At 49.0% G+C, this 22,026-nt stretch overlaps 1 protein-coding gene across 3 annotated transcripts; it reads left to right on the top strand.

The window, feature by feature from the left end:
* The first annotated feature begins 2,179 nt into the window (after nucleotides 1–2,179).
* On the top strand, nucleotides 2,180–21,288 carry LOC308654837 (transmembrane emp24 domain-containing protein 11-like). 3 transcript variants are annotated; one of them, XM_081304527.1, is made up of 5 exons: nucleotides 2,180–2,346; nucleotides 9,088–9,188; nucleotides 19,063–19,188; nucleotides 19,779–19,925; nucleotides 20,700–21,288. In XM_081304527.1, the coding sequence occupies exons 1-5, from the start codon at nucleotides 2,223–2,225 to the stop codon at nucleotides 20,847–20,849; spliced, it is 648 nt and encodes a 215-aa protein (XP_081160653.1). In that variant the 5' UTR covers nucleotides 2,180–2,222; the 3' UTR covers nucleotides 20,850–21,288. The 3 variants fall into 3 exon arrangements, with proteins under 3 accessions (XP_081160653.1, XP_081160652.1, XP_081160654.1); XM_081304526.1 differs by having other exon boundaries at nucleotides 19,776–19,925; XM_081304528.1 differs by lacking the exon at nucleotides 19,063–19,188.
* The last annotated feature ends 738 nt before the right edge of the window (nucleotides 21,289–22,026 follow it).

Here is a 22,026-nt window from a genome sequence, read left to right as displayed (position 1 = left end):
CATTCTTCCACCATGATGTTCTGACTCACCCCAGGCCTAAAGCTATGGAGACAGTCAGCCATGGACTGAACCTCTGAAACTTGAGCCAAAATAAACTTCCCTTTTCTACATTGTTCTTGTCAGGTCTTTTAATCACAGTGATGAAAAAGATAACTAGAACAGAAATTGATACCAAAAAGTGGGGTCATTGCTGTGACTAACCTGACCATGTAGTCCAGAAGCCTTTGGAGATGGTTGTTGGTGGTGGGGGTTTGAGAAGTTTAGAGATACAAGCTGGAATGGCTTTAGAATGTTGTAAATGAAGGTGAATTGGTGATTCTGATGGGTGTTCCTGAGACCAGAATGCCAAAAGGTCAGCGGATAGTAAAGACTGGTCTCATGAGGTTTCAGAAGAGGAGGATTGTTGGAAATGAACTAGAGGTCATTTGTGTTATATTCTGACAAAGATGTTGTCTACGTCTTACCTGTGCCCTGAGAATTTCTGTGAGACTTAATTTAAAGATAATAAACTAATTAATCTGGCAGTGGAAATGTCAAGGCAGCATAGCATTCAGACAGTGGAAGGGATATTGTAGTGCTTTTAGAAAAATTAACTGTGATCATAAGGAGCAAAAGCAGAGCAAAAAGATTTGAAAAACTTGCAGTTTGGCCAGAAAAGTAAGTGGAAAACTGGGGCTAAAAAGAAGTGTGGTTGTTAAAGAGACTCTCGCCACTCTTTAAGAGTGATCCTAGTACTTTACTCAGAAACAATAGGAAATAGTTTGAAGGCATCTGAGGAATTGGCAAGACTCAACTCAGTCTCAAGAGTGTAAAAATAAAAATTCTTTTGAGTTGGGGAGTGATACAGGCCAAATTATATTGTTATGTTTTGGGCATGTATTGAATATGTAACAATAAATTCCATCATTATGTATAACTATAATGCACGAATTAAAATGTGGAAAGAAAAGGTTCCTTTGAGAGGAGACCAGTGGGGTACCCTACTTTCACAGTGGGGCCCAGGAAGTTGTTTCACCATGCTCAGTGACCCAGGCACTCAGGGCTACTGCAGCCTGAGTTCACGCATTTTCTACTTGTTTCAAGAGTGTTTGCAGTTGCTTATTGAAGCATTCTTACATAGTGCATGTACACACTAAAAAGTAGCATGTGTAAAAGCTGGTGGCACCCGCTCAGGTCTGTGGCCACGTCACTGCCCTGTGCCAGTGCCACAACCCAGTTTCTGGATGCAGCTATGGAGTTGCCTCATTCATGCAGGAAGTTGCACTGGGGGAGTGGGGCAGTGGTCGCAGGCCCTCTCTGCTCTTGTGGGACTGGAAGCCAGTGGTACGCAGTCTTCAGCTCTGCCTGGCATCATCAGGGAGGTGGTGAAGGGTGGCTGGTGGCTTTTCAAGGGCTGGTGGAGCTGCAGCTGGACGCTCCCAGAGCAAGGCAGGGTTACGGCCTGTTCTTGCAAATTTCTGAGAGTCTACAAGTATTTCAAATGAGAAGAGGAGACACTAGGTGCAAAAACCAAGAGGACCTAGTTGACTGCTGAGTGATTTCACTCCTCTGCCTGTGTTTTTGTTGTTTGTTGTAGAACCCTGGGCTTCACCCTTGCCAGGAGCACTCTACCCCTGAGCCCAGCCCCATCCCGGATGATGTCTCTCCCTTCCTTACAGGAAGCAGACAGCCTCCTCAGCGTGAGGCCTCAGTGAGGTTCTGGCCTCCTCTCCAGTATTCAGAACACTTTCATTGCAGAAGCCTGCTCCTCCTGCTGCCACCACAGGCTCCTCCCGCCTCCTCCCTCCTCTCAACTCCAGCTGCCCCTTCACTCCCCCTCCCCCGCCTCCGCCAGGCAGTGGAAACACCAGAAAATGACTATTTCAGGTGGTTGCCAAGGCCCGCTCCTGGCTCTCTGCCACGGGGTGCCGGGCGCCCAGACTCGCCTTCTCCCAGCGCTTCTCCCTGGCCCTGGCACCGCCTCTCAGCCCAAAGAACACTTCCCAACCTTTGAAGAGCAGGGGACTGAAGCTGATGGCACAGAGCTTGGAGAGGCCTGAAGTCCCAGGCGCCTTTTTATCTTGTCCCTGGGACTTGCTGGAGTCACGGCCGAGCACAGACACATGTGTCCCTTCTCACAGCAATCAATCTTACTTACAAGGTCACCCAAGGAAATGCACGCTTGCAAGAAGCAGTCAGGTGCCTCTGATCCAGGCACAGAACACTCTGCTACAGAGAGGGCCATGCAGGTGCTGGCAGTTCTGCTGTGTCTCAGTTTCCCACCCTCGGCTGCTTTCTATCTCCATGCAGGGGAACGAGAGCAGAAATGCCTCATAGAAGACGTTCCAGGAGACACGTGGGTATCAGGTAGGTGGCTGACTCGGCTCTCTTCGCGGCTGCTCCTGGGCAGTGAGTGTCATGCTGAATGGCTCCCTCCTCACCGTCTGCCAAGTGAGGCAAAGCTGATGTGGATAGACGAAGGAGGGAACTGTATGATTTTTAAAGCAGGAGACTGGACCTGACATCAAGCTTAATCTGCTCTTCTGGTGGTCAGGTTTACTTGAGCCAAGAAAATCTGCTGCCGTTTAACATGCTGATTGTGGCTGAGCAGTCCAAACATAGGAGAGGTCTTTAGACTGGTCCAGTAAAGCAGGACACACACCAGGAGTCCATGTGCCTTCTGGAGACCATGGGCAGGAGCATCCCGTGCAGACCCAGGACTGCCTGCCAGGCAGACTATCCTTAGATTCTGTCACCACAGTGAGTCTGCACATTTCCTGTGCTGCAAGCACATCCTCACCCAGGTGAGCTTGGCCCACCTTCTGAGAAAGAAAGAAGTGCTGACTAGTCTCAGAATTGTATGGGAAAATCCAGCATGCTAGCTAACATTCAAGTCAGAATCAATCTCCAACTCTGATTTCACTGCAAAAGGTGGGGGGGGGGAGGTGAAATCTAAATCTAGAGGCATCCTAAATCGTGTTTTGTATTTCATGATTTTGTGCCCCCTCACCCCCACCAGGGGGAGCTGAGCTCTGCCTTCAGCCTGTCTCCACCGCTGGGCCTCAGGGTTCCTTCCCCAGAGTGGCCCAGCCTGCAAACATCCAACACAGCAAGCCAGGACGCGGGCAGCGCCTGGGACCACAGGCGGCCAGCAGACAGGCCAGGCCCCGGCAGTGCTGGGGTCTTCCTGTTGTCAGGTTCAGCACCGGGAGCAGCACTGTTTCCTGCCACGGGCCACGGCCAACCTGCTCCTCAGCCTCTCTGTGATGGCAGGTGATGATGGCGCCTGCTCCTTCCAGCTGAGGGCATGTGTGAGATCTGCAGGCCTCTCTAGCCACCCACACACAGAGGGCGCCAGGCTCTGCCCGGTGTGTGCCCAGAGGGAGCACTGCCCGGGGAGTCCTGGGCCCTTGGTCTCCTTCGGGGTCGCTCATGGATTTTCTGCCTTCCTTTCAAGGGGCCAAGAAGGAATCAGAGGGACAGAGTAGCTCCTGCCCACCTGCTGCCCTACAGACACTGGCTGGACAGACCTGGCCAGCAGCATTTCGTGGCAGTGGGCTGTAGTCACAGAACCTGGAGGTGCCTGATGTGGGCTCCAGCAGCTGTGTGAGCAGGGGCCTCTGTGTGGCCTAACATGCACCCTGGCTGCAGCCTCAGCCCTCAACTGCAGTGAGAGCCTCAGGCCCTGCCCACCCCCCACTGCTGTCAACCCCTCCCCCTTGCCACTTGCCCTGGCTCCTCCCCAAATCCAGCGGCCCTCTCCTCCCTGCCTCTGCACCTCTGAGCCAGTGACCCCACTCTGAGGTCTCCTCACCTGTCACCTCTACATAGCTCTGCAGATTCAGGGCTCAGGGAGCAGGAGCACCAGGGCAGCTCTGGGCCCGCCAAAAGTAGCCACTCAGAGGCCAGGAACAGAGCAGAGGACTCACCCCTTGCATGGACCTAGAGCAAAGGTCCAGCCCCAGCAGGGTTGGGGGAACTGTGGTGGACACCGCAGGGGGCCACCACCTGGAAGCAAGATCAGGCCCAGGGTCAGGATGGAGCTGATGGCTGGGGAAGTGGCTGCCTGGAGGAGGTGACTCCACGCAAAGCTCCCTGGTGTTCAGCATGCAGTCAGCAGCTGTGAGGCCTACAAGGACAGGAGGGCTGAGAGCAGGAGACAGCCCGGCAGGAGAAGCAGGGACCTCAGACGCCAGCATGCTGAAGCCAAGGAGCGATGGGCGCCGGTGGTGGCGTGGAGGACTCTACAGGAGGAGGCTGGACACCAGTGGGTGGTGGCGTGGAGGACTCTACAGGAGGAGGCTGGACACCAGTGGGTGGTGGCGTGGAGGACTCTACAGGAAGAGGCTGGACACCAGTGGGTGGTGGCGTGGAGGACTCTACAGGAGGAGGCTGGACACCAGTGGATGCACTCCCACTGCAGGGCACTGGGAGGCCTGTGGCTCACACCCCGCACACCCGGCCCTCACCTGCTCCCTTCAGCACCCCTGCAGCCAAGACTCAGTGTCCACTTGCTCACAAATGCAGTGCCAAGTGCCATCAGGTGAGAGGTACCGAGAACGCACCTTTATCCACTCACGAGCTCACTGTTAAAAACAAACCTAAAATCTTCATGGAGTCTAGGCCAGGAAGCCCCATGCCCACTGTCCTGACCTCCTTCCAGCTCAGGGCCATCTGGAAGTCCAAAAGGGGCGACTTTGAACACCTTCAGGCCAAGATCGGCCTGAAGGTGCTTCTCATTAGGACTGACCATAGGCGGCGAGGAAGGTGTCCACCTTCCCTGATGGAGGTGACTCATTGCCACAGAGGAATAAAGAACAGCTGGAGAGAGAGCTCTGGCACCCACCGGCACCACCGGCACTGCCCCATGCTGGTGACTGTGGGTGTCCCACCTGAGCTGGAGGCGGCTAAGTCTGGCCTCCAGTGCCACAGGTGCTCTGTAAAGGGAGTCCCCCACCCACACTGCCTCCAACCTCTCTGGCTTGGCCTCCAGTTATTCGCCCCGCACCTCTGGAGAAGCAGGGTGGCATCTCTGAGTGGGAGATGAGGAGGGGCTCGGGTGCCTGGGAGCTGCCGGCCACCGCACTGCCACCAACACCAGGGCGAACCCCAGGAAGCCCCAAGTAGGTGTTTTGTGTCTGTGACCTCACTTCCCTCAGTCCCGCATGACCGTCCCTCAACAGTGAGTTCTGGGCCATCCGGAGTGGGGAGGGCAGAGCACCTTCCATGTGAGTCTGAGGCGCAGGCCAGGCAGGGTCTGCTGCTGAGGGGGAGAGCCTCATGGTCCACCCAGTTTGCTCCTGGCTGCACCTTCTGGAAGGGCCCTACATGGTGAGCCCTTCAAGTACATCAAGACCAGGGACAAGTACATCTTGGAAGACCAGGGACAGCAGGAGAGGGCTCTGCTCAGACGAGTTCCGTCCTTCAAACTCCCACAGGGAAACAGGCCCTCCTGGAGGCCACACAGCCCTCTGAAGCAGGCCTGAGCCAAGGGTTCAAGGGCCAGGCGTCCACCACAGAAACGCTCCAGACAAGGGGAGAAGTCCAGAGGTGCTTTCAGCTGCAGGCTCATCCTGGGCCCCGGAGCTCAGGAGCACAGGACAGTCACAGATTAGAAGTCCCACTCCTGGGTCCACACCCTGGAGAACGGAACCAGGCTTTCCTCCCACACCCCATGGCGTTTATGGCGGCACTTGTCATTCACAACAGCCAGGTCTACCCACAGACCCTGATGGACAGTTCAGCGGCTCCCTGGGGGATGAGAAGTCCACGACTTTCTAGGAATGGACGGCAGATGGAGGCTGTCCCGCCTTCCTGGGTGGAGAAAACAGGCCAACGGTGAACAGACCCATTGCCCGGAGGATCTGCAAGACAGGGAGCCCGTCAGGCGACAGTGACCTGGGCAGCCACCAGGCGAGTGCAAAGCGGGCCCGTGGGCATGCTGCTGAACTCCACCAGGTGCCCAGGCCCCCGCCTGCCACGCAGCACACGAAACACACACCCCTGGTGCCCAGAGACACACATTCCTGGAGCAGCCCGCTCGGGGGCCAGCGGACAGCCCCGGCATGGCAGACGCCCCTCCCGGTCCCCGCAGGGGCCCAACAGTGGCATGGGCTGCAGCCCAGGGCAGGACCACACTGTCTTGGACATCAGTCCTGCTGGCCTCTGGGGCCTCTGGGCTGCTGCTGGTGTTGTGACAGCAGCCGTCAGTCGGCACTGGTGTGAGCTCCCCAGGGAGCGCCTGTGCACAGCACCCTGCTGATGGAGTCCCACCAGCCCTCCAGGGTCCTGGAGTGTTCCAGAGGTCAGTGTGTGCACAGCACTCTTGACACGACTGCTGTCCACGCCCAGGTGCCCGCCATCAGGTCATCAGAACACTCGGCAGAGCCTGGTGCTCCCAGGGCTGAGGGCCCCAGGCCACTACAGTGTGCAGCACCGAGAGCCACTGGACAGGACTGTGGGTGTGCCCGGGCCTCCTCCCGGCCTGTGGGCCTCCTCCCGGCAGCCTCCTCCTGGCTTAGAATCTCACTCTACAGGCCCTGGCACTTCCAAGATAGGAGCAGGCAGTGTGGTCAGTGAGGAGAAGGGCCAGGTCTTGGGGGATGTGGCACGTGGCCTGTGTGGGCTTCCTCCTCAGAGCAGGGTCGTCAGTGCATGTGGAGCCTCCTCTGTCCCTCGCACTGTCTGCTGTTGTGGCTGCAGGTCTGGATGACCGCAAGGGCCAGCCATGCTCTCAGCTCTGCTGGCTCCTCTCCTCTGAGACCACCCCAGGAGCTGGAGCGTGACCTCCATGCCTGGCTCCCTCCGGAGGGGCAGATGGCTTGTGAGTGGGGGTCCAGGTCGGCCAGACCATGTGGCCTCCAGCCACACACCTTGGGGCTCCTGTTTCATGGTTCCCCCACCTGTCCTCAGAAGGCCACCTGCTCTCTGCCATGCTCTGCGCTCGGCGCTGGATCGTGTTCTCTGAATAGACCTCAATTTAAGGTTACAGAAGAAAATTTAAGACATGGTAAACTGATCTGAAAAAACTAGGTTGGAAAATCAAGGCACAGATAGCGTACATGTTCCAATCTCTCTCTCTTCTCCTCCTTTTCTTTTTTTTTTTCCCCTGGGGATTGAACCCAGGGGCACTCAACCACTGAGCCACATCCCCAGTCTTTTAAGAAATATTTAGACAGGGTCTTGCTAAATTGCTTAGGGCCTTTCTACAACGAGGAGGCTGGCTTTGGACTCACGATCCTCCTGCCTCAGCCTCCCTAGCTGTGCTGGGCCCCAAACTCATTTTGATAACACACACCAGGTACTTACAGGAAAAAGGCCAGATGGCTGACACCAATGCTAGGAACTCCTGGAGGGACTTGCACTTTCCGAAATTCCTACAATGAGTGTGTTGTCCCTATGATACACTCCAATGACCCACAGTTCCGGTCTCAAGGACGCAGTCTGGAGGAATGGGATGACCATCGGTGACCTCAGGCACCAGGAGAGGGTGTGAGGCCTTCGCCCCACAGTGCTGGCCTTCACCGGGAGCCAGGAGGAAGGCTCTGGCAGTGAGTGCCGCAGAGGCCCTGTGACGGGCCCAAGTGTGACTCTGGCTTGGTGGCACGTGGGGTGGCTGTGGGCAGTCCTCTTGCTCCTCGCCTGCCGTGGTCAGCTGATAGAGAGGTGCTCTGCTCAGGCCCATGGTGGCTCAGGGAGCTGCCAATCAAGGCCTTACTGAGAGCTTTTGGTGTGCTCAGGTCCACACTAGGGAGAACACAACCCTGACTTGCTGCTCTCACACCCAGAGGGAGGTGTACCATTATGTTACCACTGTTGGTGTTGGCTTGGGTCCTGGGGACTGCACCCAGGGCCGCTCCACCACTGAGTGCACCCCAGCCCTTTCTATTTTTAATTTTGAGACAGTCTCCCTAAGTTTCTGAGGCTGGCCTCAGTTTGTGGTCTTCCTGCCTCAGCCTCTGGAGTAGCTAGGATTATAGGTTGTGTACCACTGTGGCCTGGCTGATATAACATATCATCCTTGCTTTATCAGCGGGAAAACGGAGGCACCCGCCTCCCAGTGCAGTGCCCAAGATGGCCCGCCTAAAGTGGTATCCCTGTTCCTAGCCAGTGAGCCCTCCAGCTCCATGGCCACGTGGTGAGAAACTCCACGGGGCTTTGTGCTGGGCTGGTGGGTGTTGCTCTCAGGACTGCTTCACCCACAGGAAGTGACCCTCTCCAGCTGACTGGCCCCTGAGCAGTGCTTCTCTTCCGCCATCTGCTGGCCTCCCTGGCCATGACACCTCCCTCTAAGCCGCCCTCCTGCCTGAAGGGCACCTTGGGGAGGCCTGTGCCTGAGGCTGGAGGATCCCACAGAAGCAGGCGGGGTCACCCTGGCCCGTTCTGAGAACTCAGGCAGCATGCCAGGAACGCTGTGTTGCAGTGGCGTAGGGATGACTGGTACCCATTCGTTCAAGTCCCTTGTTGAACCTGAATTGTGGGACCCTTTCACTTATTCCACAAACATTTATTGAGCCCCCACCATGGAGCCAAACACTTCCCTAGGCTTACTGCCAGACCCCAGAGGGCCGCAGGGAGGAATGGAATGTCTGAGGCTCTCTAGCCCCTCGAAGTGCAGATGAGGGGCACCGGAGTATGCATGCTCAAAGAACAGATCTGCAGGGCCCGTGAGGGGACCCCGGGACTCGTGTGTGCGTGGGCAGGAGTCCTGGGGACAGGCCTGGGGCAGAGCTGTGGGGGAGCATAAAGGCGGGAGGGCCAGCAAGGCTCACCGGTAGGTGGGACCCTTCCCAGGCTTTCAGCTGGCAGCCTCAGCACCCTGGGGTTTGAGCAGGGCACAGCCTGCCCCACCCTCCAGTGTGGGAGACCAAGGCTGGGTGGTGCAGCAGCTCAGCAGGCACCCAGTCAGCACAGCTGGACCAGCACCCCAGCCCTGCTGCCTGCCCAGAGTTGTCCTGAGGGGTCGCACAGGCCCCCAGGGCGGAGGCTGCCCCAGGCAAGGGTCCTCATGACACAGACAAACAGAGAAAGACGATTGGCCTAACCTAGAGGTCATCACCTATTGATGCTTTCTGCACACACAGTCACTGCCTCCTGCTTATGACACAGGAACTTTCAAGATCCAGCAGTGGGACACAGGCAAACTTGACTTCCGAGAACCGGGCCCTGGTCTGGGGATGTTGGTGACTGTCACAACATACAATGATGAGGTGAGCATGCATCTGTGCTGAGATACTAACTGCTTGTGCAGGAACCACCTGCCCCTCGTGCCCATAGTGTTACAACTTCTGCTTATGCATAACTGAGCACCTGAGCACCATCAGCCAGCGTTTACAACTTTTTTTGTTTTTGCACCAGGGTTTGAACTCAGAGGTGCTTTACCACTGAGCCATGTCCCCAGCCCCCCCCCCCTTTTTTTTCTTCTGAGACAGGGTCTTGCTAAGTTGCTTAGGGCCTTACTAAATTGCAGTCCTCCTGCTTCAGCCTCCTGAGTTGCTGGGGTTACAGGTATGCACTATCACACTCACCTGCAGCTTTTTATTTAGGACAGTACCTCACCCTCAAAGACCCGTGGTCTAGATGAGGAACAGAAACACTCTTCCCATAGAAAGTTTCAAGAGAAGTCACGTGGGGGCTTCTGTGGACACAGAGGCTTGCAGATTTTGCCTGGGTTGGGCCCCGTCTTTGGCAGAGCCACGGTTTCCCCAAAAACCAAAGGTCATAAAAAACACTGCCTATCTCCTTCCTCAGATTCTGGCAGAGGCTTTCTCAAGTAATTCAGAAGCCCCAGGTCATACAGAACCTTGTTGCCATGGGGCACCAGTGAAGGAGCAGAAAACTCAGCATGGTCAAAGGGACAGAGCACAGATCCAGGAGAGCAGACAGTTTCCAGCACACACTGTCATCTCTGAGGGCAAACTGGTCAGGTTATTTGACTGGTTCGTCCTCAGTTTCCTCGTTTGTACAATGGTGTAACAGTGACATCCAGATCCCACTGTACCACAGGTGCTCTGGCATCCTGAGCCCAGGGCCACAAAAACGGAGGTCCTAGAAATCAGCTCATGGGCAGCAGGTGCTGGTGGGTCATCCCTGGAGAGTGGCACGGGCCTCTCAGTGACAAGGACAGGGTTCTATGTAGGCAGGAGAAACTAAAACCTTTGTGTTGTCTTCAGAAGACACTTAAGTCCTTAGAACACACACTCGCCCACTGGGTCAGTTACACACTGCATGGCCAGCCCCATGAGAGGCAGAGGGTCAAGGCCAGCTAGAAAAGGCAGCGTATATTGTCTCTTAAGAAAACATAAATACACCATTGCCTGAGAACGTTCCCTTTTAGAAGTGAGACATGTTTTCATCCATTCTGTGAACATTCAGCAAACACATCACGTGTGAAGCATGCCCGAGCCTCACTTGGCCTAGGAGAAGGGCAGAATCCCTCCCACGGGCCTTATTCTCAGGAAGGGCTTCTCCACATAGAGATGGGGTGACAAGAACCGGCTCTGGTGGTATCAGTTTGGATAGACCACTCCCTGTGTACCCTGCTTCTCTTGGTCAGTGTCAGAGCTCGGGACTGTCCGCATTGCCAGTCTTGATGAGCTACCCATTCCTGCACCAGTGAGGGACAACCCGAAGGAATGAAGTGGCTGGTGGAGTGGGCAGAACAGGTGGTGACCGTGGTGTACCACACGGACCTCTCTACCCCATCCCACTTTCCACTTCCAATATTCTGTTGGGCAGAAGCAACGTGGCTAGAAGGTTCAATGACTTACAGACTGTCACCAAGTTGAAGCACTGAGATTCAAACCCAAGTGTGCATTTTTCCCAGCTCACCATGGGAATAGCATTCAAAGCTGTTTGGTGAATTTCATGTTCAGTGAAACAAGACAACAAAGGCTTTGGAATACAAAAGTAAATCTCAGGAATGTGTTAACAGGTAGTGAGTAGTCACTAAACATTTCCTCGGAAAAGAGAAAGGTTTTGCTATTCATACAAAAATAGGAAGTAATAATAAACCTCACCCTTGACCGCAGACTTATTGACAAACTTTCCCTTTCAGTGGTTCTCTTGAAAGGAATCAGGTACGTGACAATGTTCTTCATTTTCTTTAGATCAAAACTGAAAGACATTTACAAAGCATCTTTTAAAAGAATATTTAATTTTTAGGTGTAGTTGGATTCAATACCTTTATTTTATTTATTTATTTCTATGTGGTGCTGAGGATCGAACCCAGGGCCTCATACGTGCTAGGCGAGTGCTCTACCACTGAGCTACAACCCCAGCCCTACAAAGCATCTTGACTGCATTTTTCTATCTGTGTAATATGTTTTTAAGACTTTGTGGTTGTAGAGCAGTTTTAGGGTCACAGCAGAACTGAGCAGAGCACAGCGAGTTCCCTGCTCTGACTCAGGCATGACCTCCCCAACTACCAGCAACCTCCTGGCCCCTGAGGATTTTTGCCACAACCCGTGCACCCAGGGCGCGAGGTTCACAGCATGCTTCTCTTGGTAATGCACATTTCGCGGGTCTGGACAAACGTGGTGTCGCAGGGCGACTTCTCCACCTGGAATATCCTCTGTGCTCCAGTAGAACCTCCCTTTCATCAGCCCTTGACACCACTGGTCTTCCTGTCCCCGCGGGAACCACAGCTTTCTTTTCAGCATGCTCCACTGGATAATGTGCCCTTAAGGTTCCTGGCCTGGTTGTGCTGGGGAACACTGCGTGTCCCTTGCGCCAGCTTACACATCCCCCCATGCAAGGACAGTGTGGTTGCTTCTAAGGTGGGGCAATCATGCCCAGAGCTGCTATGGATACCCACCTGCAAGTCTCTGTGTGGACCGACCTAGGTTTCCAGACCACTTGGCAAATGCCAAGGACATTCCTATAGACCACACGAACACTTAGCTCTCCAGGACAATGCCACACTGTCCCTGAAGTCTGTGCGACATTCGGCCCCCTCCACAGTGAACAGGTGCTCCTGCGGCTCCATACCCTTGCCAGCACTCGGGACGGCCAGTGTTTTGGATCTGGGTCATTCTAATAGGTGTGTGGGGACATCTCACTGCAGTGCCCTCCACATGCTTTGAGTCTCATATGCCTATGTGCTACCTGCATTCTTCTTGGCCAGGTGTCTTTTCAGATATTTGCCCAATTAAAAGCTGGGCTGCCTTCCCCTTGTTGACTTTTAAGAGCTCTTTGTGTAGTTTGAGCAGTCATCCCTTGTTAGATCTGTCTTCCAGGGACTCTCTCCCAGTCTGTGGTTCGTCGTCTCATTTTCTTCTTCACAATGTCATTTTCTTTTTCTTTTCTTTCTTTCTTTCTTTCTTTCTTTCTTTCTTTCTTTCTTTCTTTCTTTCTTTCTTTCTGTACTGGGGATTAAACCCAGGGGTGCTTAACTACTGAGCTATATCCCTAGCCCTTTTAAAAATTTTTTGAGACAGGGTCTCACTAAGTTGCTGATGCTGGCCTTGAATTTGCGGTCCTCCTGCCTCAGCCGCCTGAGTTGCTGGGATCACAGGTGTGTGCCACTGCAACTGGCTTGAGATGTCTTTTGCAAGGCATAAACTTTGAGCTTCCCAGGTCCACCTTATCAATGCTCCTTTTCTTGGATCAAACCTTTGGTGTTCAACTAAGCAATCATTACTGGACCCAAGTCATCTATATCTCCTCATCATCTTGGAGGAGCTGTACAGTTCTACACTTTGCCTCCAGGTCTCTGGTCCACGTGGAGACGATCCTCACAGAGGTGTAAGGTCCACACCGAGGCCTTTGCACACACATGTCCAGTGGTTCCAGTCCCTCTTTTGTGAGACTGTCTTCTCTCCACTGCATTGCTTTCTTCAGGTTACACATCGATGTGGCTGTATGTCTGGACTTGGTTTGGTCCTGGGCCCACCTGTCTGTCCACCTGCCATCATTACCATGCTACTATAATGACGGAGTCAGGTAGCGTCAGTCCCAACCTCGTCCTTCTCCCCCTCCCTTTCTTCCTCGGCCTCCTGGAGACTTTTACCTTTGCATGTAAACATGAGAATCAGTTTGTCCAGCCACAACACAACTTGCTAGGTTTTATTGGGATTGGGTTGAATCTGTAGATGATATTGGAGAGAACTGACATCTTGACAATACTGAGTTTTCCTACCAGTGAATGTGGACTTGTCTCTATTTACTTGGTTTTTAGAATTCACTCATCACAGTTTTGTAGGTTTTCTCACATTGTTCTTATACACAGTTTGTTAGATTTATAAATATTTCATTTTGGGGAGGGTGCTAATGTAGACAGTATTTTTCACATTAAATTTGCTCATTATTCATATAGAGAAAAGTGATTCAGTTTAATATATTAATCTTATATCTGCCAACCTTCCTACAATCACTTATTCCTTTGTTTGTCAATTCTTTTTTTTTTTTTTTTTTGGTACTGGGTATTAAACCCAGGGGTGCTTCAAATATTTTTCTCCCCCCCCCTTTTTTTTTTTTTGGAATTGTGATTGAACCTAGGATGCTCTCCCACTGAGCCACATCTCCAACCCTTTTTGTTTTTATTCTGTTCTGGGGTCTTGTTAAGTTGCTGAGGCTGGCCTTGAACTTGCCATCCTCCTACCTCAGCCTCCCAACTTACTGGGAATCCTTTTGCATTTTGTATGTCATCATATCCTCTGTGAGTCAGAAGTTTTATTTCTTCCTTGCCAGTCTGTTTTCCTATTGTTTCCTTTTCTTGTCACATTAATTAGACCTCCTAGTAGTATGCTAAATAAAATGGTGAGAGATGACATCCTGTCTTCCTCCTGACTTTAGTGGAAAAGCCTCTGGATTCTCACCATTAAGTACACGAGCTGTGGGTTTTCTGTACAATCTTCTTTAAACTGAATCAGTTCCATTCAGTTCTTGATTTAATGAGTCTTTATCGTGAATGAGCAGCATCTCTTGTCAAAAGGCTTTTCAGATGGTGCACACATGGTTCTTCTTCAACCTACTGATGGGATAGTTGTAGCACTTGGATGTTCAGCCAGCCTTGCGGGTGTGCAACAAGCCCCACTGTTCACATGTACTCACTTCGCATGGTGTTAGATCTGCTCTGCTCCTGTGCTGGGAAGGATTTTTGCACGTATGTTCAGGAGAGAGAAGCATCCATAGATTTTTCTTATAATGCTGTCTGGTTTTGTATTAGGGTAATGTTACCTTCATAAAATGAAGTAAGACTTAGGCACAGTGGTGCGTACCTGAAGTTCCAACCCTGGGGAGGCTAAGGTGTTAAAAAAAAAATCAGGAGGTATTTTTTCTGCTTCTATTCTTTAGAAAGAGATTTTAGTTAATTGTCATAATTTATTTCTTAAGTGTTTGGTAGAATTCACCCATATGAGTCTGATGCTTTCTGTTTTAAAAGATTATCCTTTTTTTTAAAAAAAAATTTAGTTGTAGATGGACACAATACCTTTATTTTATTTATTTATTTTTCTATGGTGCTGAGGATCGAACCCAGTGCCTCATATGTGCAAGGCAAGTGCTCTACCACTGAGCTATAGCCACAGACCATGTTATTCATCCTTGATTCAACCCCTAGATACAGGGTTATTCAGATCATCTATTTCTTCTTGCATGCGTTTTGGAAGATTGCCAAGAAGTCGGTCCATTTCATCTATGTTAGTCAATTCTCACACTGCGACAAAATAGTGAGAAAACCAACAGAGGAGGAGACATTGCTTTCGGCTCATGGTCTCAGTCCATGGTTGCTGGCCCCTCCTGCAATGTCTGGGCCTGTGGTGAAGTAGAATGTCACCTCTGGGTCATGTGGCAGAACACAGCTGCTCATGCATGGCAGCTGGGAAGCAGAGATCGAAGCAAGGAAAGGGCAGGAACGAGACCCACCCAGGAACGAGATCTACCCGCCAGGACACCCAGTGAGCTTCCCCAGGTAGGCCTACCTCCTACCCTTTCAAAATGGACCGTCCAATGGTCCCTTCAGTTATGAACCATGATGACTCATCTACTGGTGAGGTCATGTTGGGTTCCCGGCAACTTAAACACTCAGACCTTTTGCCCACCCAGGGACGCCATTTGCCAGGTTGCTCGAGACTAAAACCCTCAGGGTCACTCCAGGGGACCTGGGCTAATTGGGCTGTGCGAAATAACCATACAAGAGACAGAAATACCTTTTTCTTTGGGGGTGCTGTGACGGCTCCTCTGATCTTAAGGGCAGAGAGAGAGAGAGAGAGAGAGAGAGAGAAGAGAGCCCACACGTGCTGACCCAATTTTACTGGGGAGAAGCCATTCAAATGAGGCAAGAGGTCAGTTTCAGGGGGCTGAGTCTAGCTTCCTGAGTCTGCTGTCAGCAGGTTAACTGACACCTAGATAGGCCACACCCAAGGGCACAGTAAGATAAGGGGACACACAAAGGGTGTTTCCATGGAACATTCTATCCCAAACAGGGCAAGGGGTAATATTACAAAGGAACAGGTGAGCATAGCTCCACCCATGGGGCTGTAGGAAGGTGCGCCCAGGCGCAAAGAAGACAGTCACTCGAACCCTAAAGATTGAGGCTATCGTCTGGGTTCCCTAGGCACCAGATGGCAGAGTGACCGACAACGAGACGGACATGGTCACCTGTTAGTTTGGCCTCCCACAAGGTCAGAGCCTCCAAGACCTCACCTCTGAGCACTGCTGCATCGAGACCCCAGCCCAAACCACAGGAGCCTTTGGGAACTTTCAAACTGAAGCCATATCAGTATCAAACCAGCAGGCACAGAGTCACCCACAGCACTCCTGCAGCATCTCACGGTGTCCCTGGGGTCTGTGGAAATGCCCCTCCTTCACCTCTGATGTCAGTAACCTGTGTCCTCCTTTATCCTGGTAGTTAAATTGTCAAGAGGCTTACCAGTTTTATCATCTTTTCAAAGAACCAGCTTTTTAGTTTTTTTGATGTTTCATTTCCTGTTCATAATCTAGTTTTCTTCTCTTACATTGCACTTAATTTGCTTTTCTTTTCCTTGGATTGCTGGCTTTAGACCTTTTTTCCTGATATATGCATTCAGTGTTTTAAATCTCCCTCTGATCACAGCTTTCACTGTATCCCACGAACTTTGTTAAGCTGTATTTTAATATTTTGAGACACATGTACATATCCCCTGAGATTTGCTCTTTGACCCATGTGTTGATGGAAGCATGCTAACTTCCAAGACTTCAGGGATCTCCAGCTACCGTTCTGCTATTGATTGCTAGTTTAATTAGATTGTGGTCTGAAAGTGCACATTTATGATTTCTATTCTTTAAAACTTGTTTAGTGTACCTATGGCCCAGAAGGTTTATATTCCATGAGAGTTTGACCAAAAAACAAACAAACAAAAAAAACCCTGTATTCTGCTTTTGTTGGCTGCACTAGTGCACAGATGTCAATTACATCCAGTCAACTGATGACACCAATGAGATCCACTATGTCCTTATTGATTTTCTCCACGATAGATCCATTTCTGATAAAAGTGTTGATGTCTGCAATTAAAACAGTGAATTAATGTATTTCTTGCAGCTCTATCGGTTTTCTTCGTGTTCTGAAGCTTTGTTCTTCAGTGCATGCACATTGAGGATCACACATCTTCTTGGAGAACTGGGCCCCTTATCACAACTGGGCCCTGATAATTTCCTTTGCTTCAGAAGTTAAATGTCTGAACTAATATAGTTACTCTAGCTTTCTCTTTCTTCAAGGTTAGCAGGGCATATCTTTCTCTGTACCATTACTTTTAATCTTTATGTCTTTATTGTTTTTCTTGTAGACAGGTAATTGGGTTATGTTTTTTGACCCATTCTGACAATCTGTCATTCTAACTGGTGCGTTCAGACCACTGACATTTTTTAAAAATATTTATTTATTTTAGTTTTTGGCGGACACAACATCTTTGTTTGTATGTGGTGCTGAGGCTCGAACTGGGGCCGCACGCAAGCCAGGCGAGTGCGCTACCGCTTGAGCCACATCCCCAGCCCTCAGACCACTGACATTTGAAGCGATCACTGACGTAGTTTGATCACAATCTCTAAGATCTGCTCTGTTTCTATTCATCACCCTTGTTCTTTGTTCCAATTTTCTACTTTTTTCTTTTTATGGTTTTAATTGTGCATTTTCAATGACTCCTTTCTTTCTTCTTAACATATCAATTGTACTTTTAAACAACTTTTTAAAGGTACTTGCCCTAGAGCTTGCAATACCCATTTACAACAAACCCAAGTCCACTTGAGAGAGCACACTGTTCCACTTTATAGGTGTGCAAGTGCCTTCTGATACAGTGTTTCTGATTCTGCTCTTGGTTTTCCTGAACTCTCACCACGGGAAGCCCTGCTGCTGTCATACTGAACAGGCTGTTGCCTGTCAGTCAGTTAGAAATGAGAGAAGGACGGTCCGGCTACCTCGGCGTGCTCTACTCTCATGCCCTTTATGAACTGGAGCTTCTGGCTACATCATCTTCCTTCTTTCTCAGGATCTTATTCTAACATGTCTGGAAAGGCAGTTCAACTGGTAGCAATCTTCCTCGGTTTGTTTTTCTAACAAAGTTTTTATTTTTAATTCTTAAAGGGTGCTTCTGCAGGACACAGGAGCCTGGGCTGGGGGTCTTTCTCTCCTAGTACAGTATTTCATCACTTCATCTCTTCCTGCTCAGTTTCTGAGAAGTTAGATGTGATTGGAGCCTTTCCCCCTTGTTAGGCAAGGTTTGCCTCGGCTCATTTCAAGGTTTTCTTTAGCTCTGACCTTCTGTGTGACATGTGTGTGTGACATGCGGAGGTAGAGACTGTGTGGGGGTATTGTTTGTTTTGTTTGGGTATTTATCCTGTAGGTGTTCTCTGAGCTTCCTGGTCTGACATTAACTTGGGGAAAACTCTCAGCCATTATTGCTTCAAGTATTCCTTCTGCTTTCTCTTCCTCCTCCTGGTTTCCCCATCATGCCCAAGTCTGCTTTCTGCCATGCCCTGGTTCCTGGGTTTCCCTCCCTTCCTACCGCTTGGCATTTCAGTTTTGCAAGTTTCCATTCACAGAGCCTCGAGCTCAGAAACTCCTTCCTGGGCTGTGCCCAGTCTACTAAGGAACCTACTGTCAAAGGCATTCTTCATTGCTTCTACAGTATTTTAAAATTTCTATAATGTCTTTCTTAGAATTTCCATTTCTTTGCTTATATTACCCATTATTTCTGGCATGTTGTTTACTTTTCCCATTAGAGCCTTTAGTATATTAATCAGAGTTGCTTTTTAATTCCTGACCTGATAATTCCAACATCTCTACCATATTTGTATCTGGTTCTGATGCTTGCTCTGTCTCTTCAAACTGTGTTTCCTGCTGTTCAGCATGCCCTGTGACTTTCTATGGAAATCCTGAAATATTTATTTCACTATAAAATATTCTAAGTAGAAACTAAATTTTCCTAGCAGATGTAACCACCGTTTACAGTTTGGTGAGTATTCTCCGGCATTCTTTTCTATGCATATAGGAACATATGCGTGAAGGTATACTTTTATAAAAAAATACTTTTTATCCTCTATAGCTGTTTGAGGGACACCTCTGGTGGAGCTATGGGTTTAGTATCCTTTTCACTGACACACAGTGCTCCTTTAGGGGCTTTCCTAAATTTACCTAATCAATTCCCTACTGAAAGGTATTCGTTATTTCAAGAATACAATTTTGTTATTACAAACATCACAGTGAATATCCTTTTACATGTAACTTTGTTTTTTATGTATTTTACTAGAATAAGTTTATATAGGCAGCATTTATGATTCTATGATCTAAACTTTTAAATTTGTAATACATATCACCTAACTACTCTCTACAACTGTTGTTTTGTTTACATTCCAACAGCATTTGGAGAGTGCTTATGTCTCCATACCACCTGAGTAGTTTTAAATCCTTATCAATCTGATAATACACAAGGAATGCCTTATTCTAGTTTGGATTTTTTATTACTTGCAAGGCTGAATATTTTTCATGTTTATTAGCTATTTGGTCTCTTCTCTGGGAACTGTATTATTTTGAACAGATTTATGTAGGGAGATTTGTTTTTTAAAATGTAGAGAATGATAATCTTAAACTATGGAAATCCTTAACCCTAGGTATTACTATCAAAATTATTTGGTCCAGAAGGAACATTCTATTTTACTTCATATTCACCTGGTGAACACATCATTTGCTTAGAATCTAATTCAACAAGGTTCGTGTCCGTTGGAGAGAGAAGGCTGGTGAGTGTGCACCTCTGGAGGCCTTGCTGACACCTTAGGGAAACTCGTGAAGGTCCCTTCTGGTCTCTAGGAAGGCTTTCAAAAGGAAGCCCTGAAGCCGACTGAGGGGGGAAGTGAGAGCTGAGGGAAGGTGAACAGAACTGGGGTCCCTCAGACTTGACAGCAGGGGAAGGCTGAGGGGGAGTTAGTAATGGATTCCAATAAATGAAACTTGTGCAGGAGGATGGTGGGTGGCTCTTCTCTCAATGTGTTGAGGACAGATGAAGGGAATTTGTACTTTAGTATAAAAAATTCTGTTATACATAAAGAAAAGTTTCCTGAGAGCAGCCATCAGATCTTCTCAGCACCTCATAGTAAATCTGATTTGCAGGAAGCTATAAATACACCCTCAGGTCATTAGGCTGGCACTTACTGCATCATTGTTAAAAAAGGCAACTGAGTAGAACAGGGACAAAAGGGAGAGCAGGCACTAAGCGGCACCCTACTCCCCCACTCATCAAGAAGGGAAGGGAGGTGGAAGGAGGGAGCAAGGATGCAGGAAGCCCTGAGCTGTCTTCAATGCTGTTTCCTCCTCTTCACTGTTTAAGCAGCGCATCCACTTGGATATTCGAGTTGGAGAACATGACCTTGATGCTGCAATTGCTCAGGCAAAGGACAAAGTTAATGAAGTTACCTTCAAGCTTGAACATCTAATGGAACAAATTGAGCAAATACTCAAAGAACAGGACTATCAAAGGGTCAGTCTGCCTACTCAGCTTATTTGATCTCTTCCTGCCGGGAATGCATTTCTCAACACAAAGCCCCTGGACCAGGGAAAGAAGGAATTGCCAGTTGTTTCCTGGTGTCCTGAGTAGAAACACGTGGACAGGCAGTGCGGAGAGAGGTGTTAGCTGGACTCTGCTGGGAAAGGCACTGCTCTCTTCCTATCCCTGTGCCAGCAAAGCACCCACAGCAGAAGGTGGGAACTTACGGAGGGAATGAACGATGCTCCCAACACACTCCATACGTCTGTAGGGCCAAGTGGGCCCACTTTCTAGATCAGTCTGTCATTCCACCCTGCTTCCTGAGTCACTGGGTTCAGTGGGCTCAAATCTGCTCTACCACTCACCAGCTTGTGTCCTCACTAAGCTTGGGTGTCATGATCTGGAAAATAAGGACCGGAGTGAACTTAAGTAAGGCAAGCCTGTGGCACAAAGGAAGAACTCCAACAGGGGAATCACCTCAATTGGGTAGGCAGTGTTTGCTCTGCTTGATGGTAGCAAATAGAATGTACGAAGTCGTAGATAAAATTCCTGTATTTCACACCAAAATGCAGTGTTTTATAAGGTTGATTTTTACTCTTTTATACTCAGTTAAACAACAGATTCAAGCTTAGGAAATCACAGTACACCTTAGCATAATATATTAACTGGGTAATATCAAATATCTTGAACACATACAGCAACCTTCCCCTCCAAATCACACATTAAGTTTTTTAAGAAACTAAATCCATCCATCTCTCTTCTGCATAGGACCGTGAAGAAATTTTTCGAATGACCAGTGAAGATACAAACAGCAATGTTTTATGGTGGGCTTTTGCACAAACGTTGATCTTTATCTCAGTTGGAGTTTTCCAAATGAAGTATCTTAAAGACTTTTTTATAGCTAAGAAGCTTGTTTAAAACATTACAGGTAAAGGCAAATAATCTGCACAATGTTTGAATGAATAAACCAAATACATGCATAAATGTGTATAACTTTTTTTTTTTATGGTGCTGGGGTTTGAATGGGGATTGGACCAAGGGCTTTGTGCATGTGAGGCAAACACTCTACCCACTGAGATAATGTGTATTACTTATGATTTCAAAGATACCAGTGGTTGAAATTAATGTTATAGATTGCAACATTGATAAAATATTACCTTAACAATGTAGCTTCTGAATTTTATAAAGTAAGCACATTATCTTATTTTTTTAAACTTGGTTTAAATCAGCACTGTCTAGTAGGATTACAATGAGCTACATATGTGACTTTAAGTTTTCTGGTCACCACAATAAAAAGGGTGTTTAAGAAAAGTAACATCAGCTCTAGTGACATATATTTAACCCAATATATAAAGAATATTACCATTTTAAAACATACTCAACATAGTTACTAATGAGATATTTTATCTTCTTTCAACCATACAACCAGGTTATAGGCTGCACTCTTAGTATCACTGATTTGGACCAGCCACCTTCCAAGCACTTAGTGGTCACTTGAGGCTCACAGCTACAGTACTACCGAGAGCAAATACACCCTGTCCCCAGGCCACATCCAAGAAATAGTCACCCTTCCCTTCTATTCTGCTAGTTCCTAACTCCCTGAGAGGCACCTTCCCCACACAAACAAGGCAATTTTCCTGAGCCATGTTTTCTCACTAGGTCTCCACCAGTTCTTACAAACAGCACAAAGCCAAGGCAGGTCCAGCATTAGTCAAGGAATGGACCTCTTATTTTAAAAGTAATGTTTGGGGGCTGGGCCTGCAGCTCAGTGCTGGCTTAGCATGTCTGAGACTGAGAATGGGATATGGGTTCAATTCTCAGCACTGCATACATAGTTAAAAAAAAAAAGTCTATCAACAACTCAAAAAATTTTTTAAAAAATTACTTTTGTGGGGCAGGGGTTGTGGCTCAGGGGTAGAGGGCTAACCTAGCACATGCAAGGCCCTGGGTTCTATCCTCAGCACCACATAAAATAAATATATAATATAAAGATATTGTGGGACTTGGGTTGTAGTTCAGTGGTAGATCACTTGCCTTGCATGCATGAGGCACTGGGTTCAAATCTCAGCACCACATAAAAATAAATAAGCAAATA

This window comes from Spermophilus citellus (assembly GCF_964194105.1).
Source record: "Spermophilus citellus genome assembly, chromosome: 8".
Lineage (NCBI taxonomy): Eukaryota > Metazoa > Chordata > Mammalia > Rodentia > Sciuridae > Spermophilus > Spermophilus citellus.
This window is presented reverse-complemented; position numbering and strand designations above follow the sequence as displayed.

What these genes read in the sequence shown, in the direction of transcription:
- LOC308654837 (XM_081304526.1), top strand. Translation starts at nt 2,223, where the DNA reads ATGCAGGTGCTGGCAGTTCTGCTGTGTCTCAGTTTCCCACCCTCGGCT. An exon ending in CCGTTGGAGAGAGAAGGCTG is followed by an intron (nt 19,189 to 19,775) that starts GTGAGTGTGCAC and finishes TCACTGTTTAAG; the next exon opens with CAGCGCATCCACTTGGATAT. An exon ending in AAGAACAGGACTATCAAAGG is followed by an intron (nt 19,926 to 20,699) that starts GTCAGTCTGCCT and finishes TCTTCTGCATAG; the next exon opens with GACCGTGAAGAAATTTTTCG.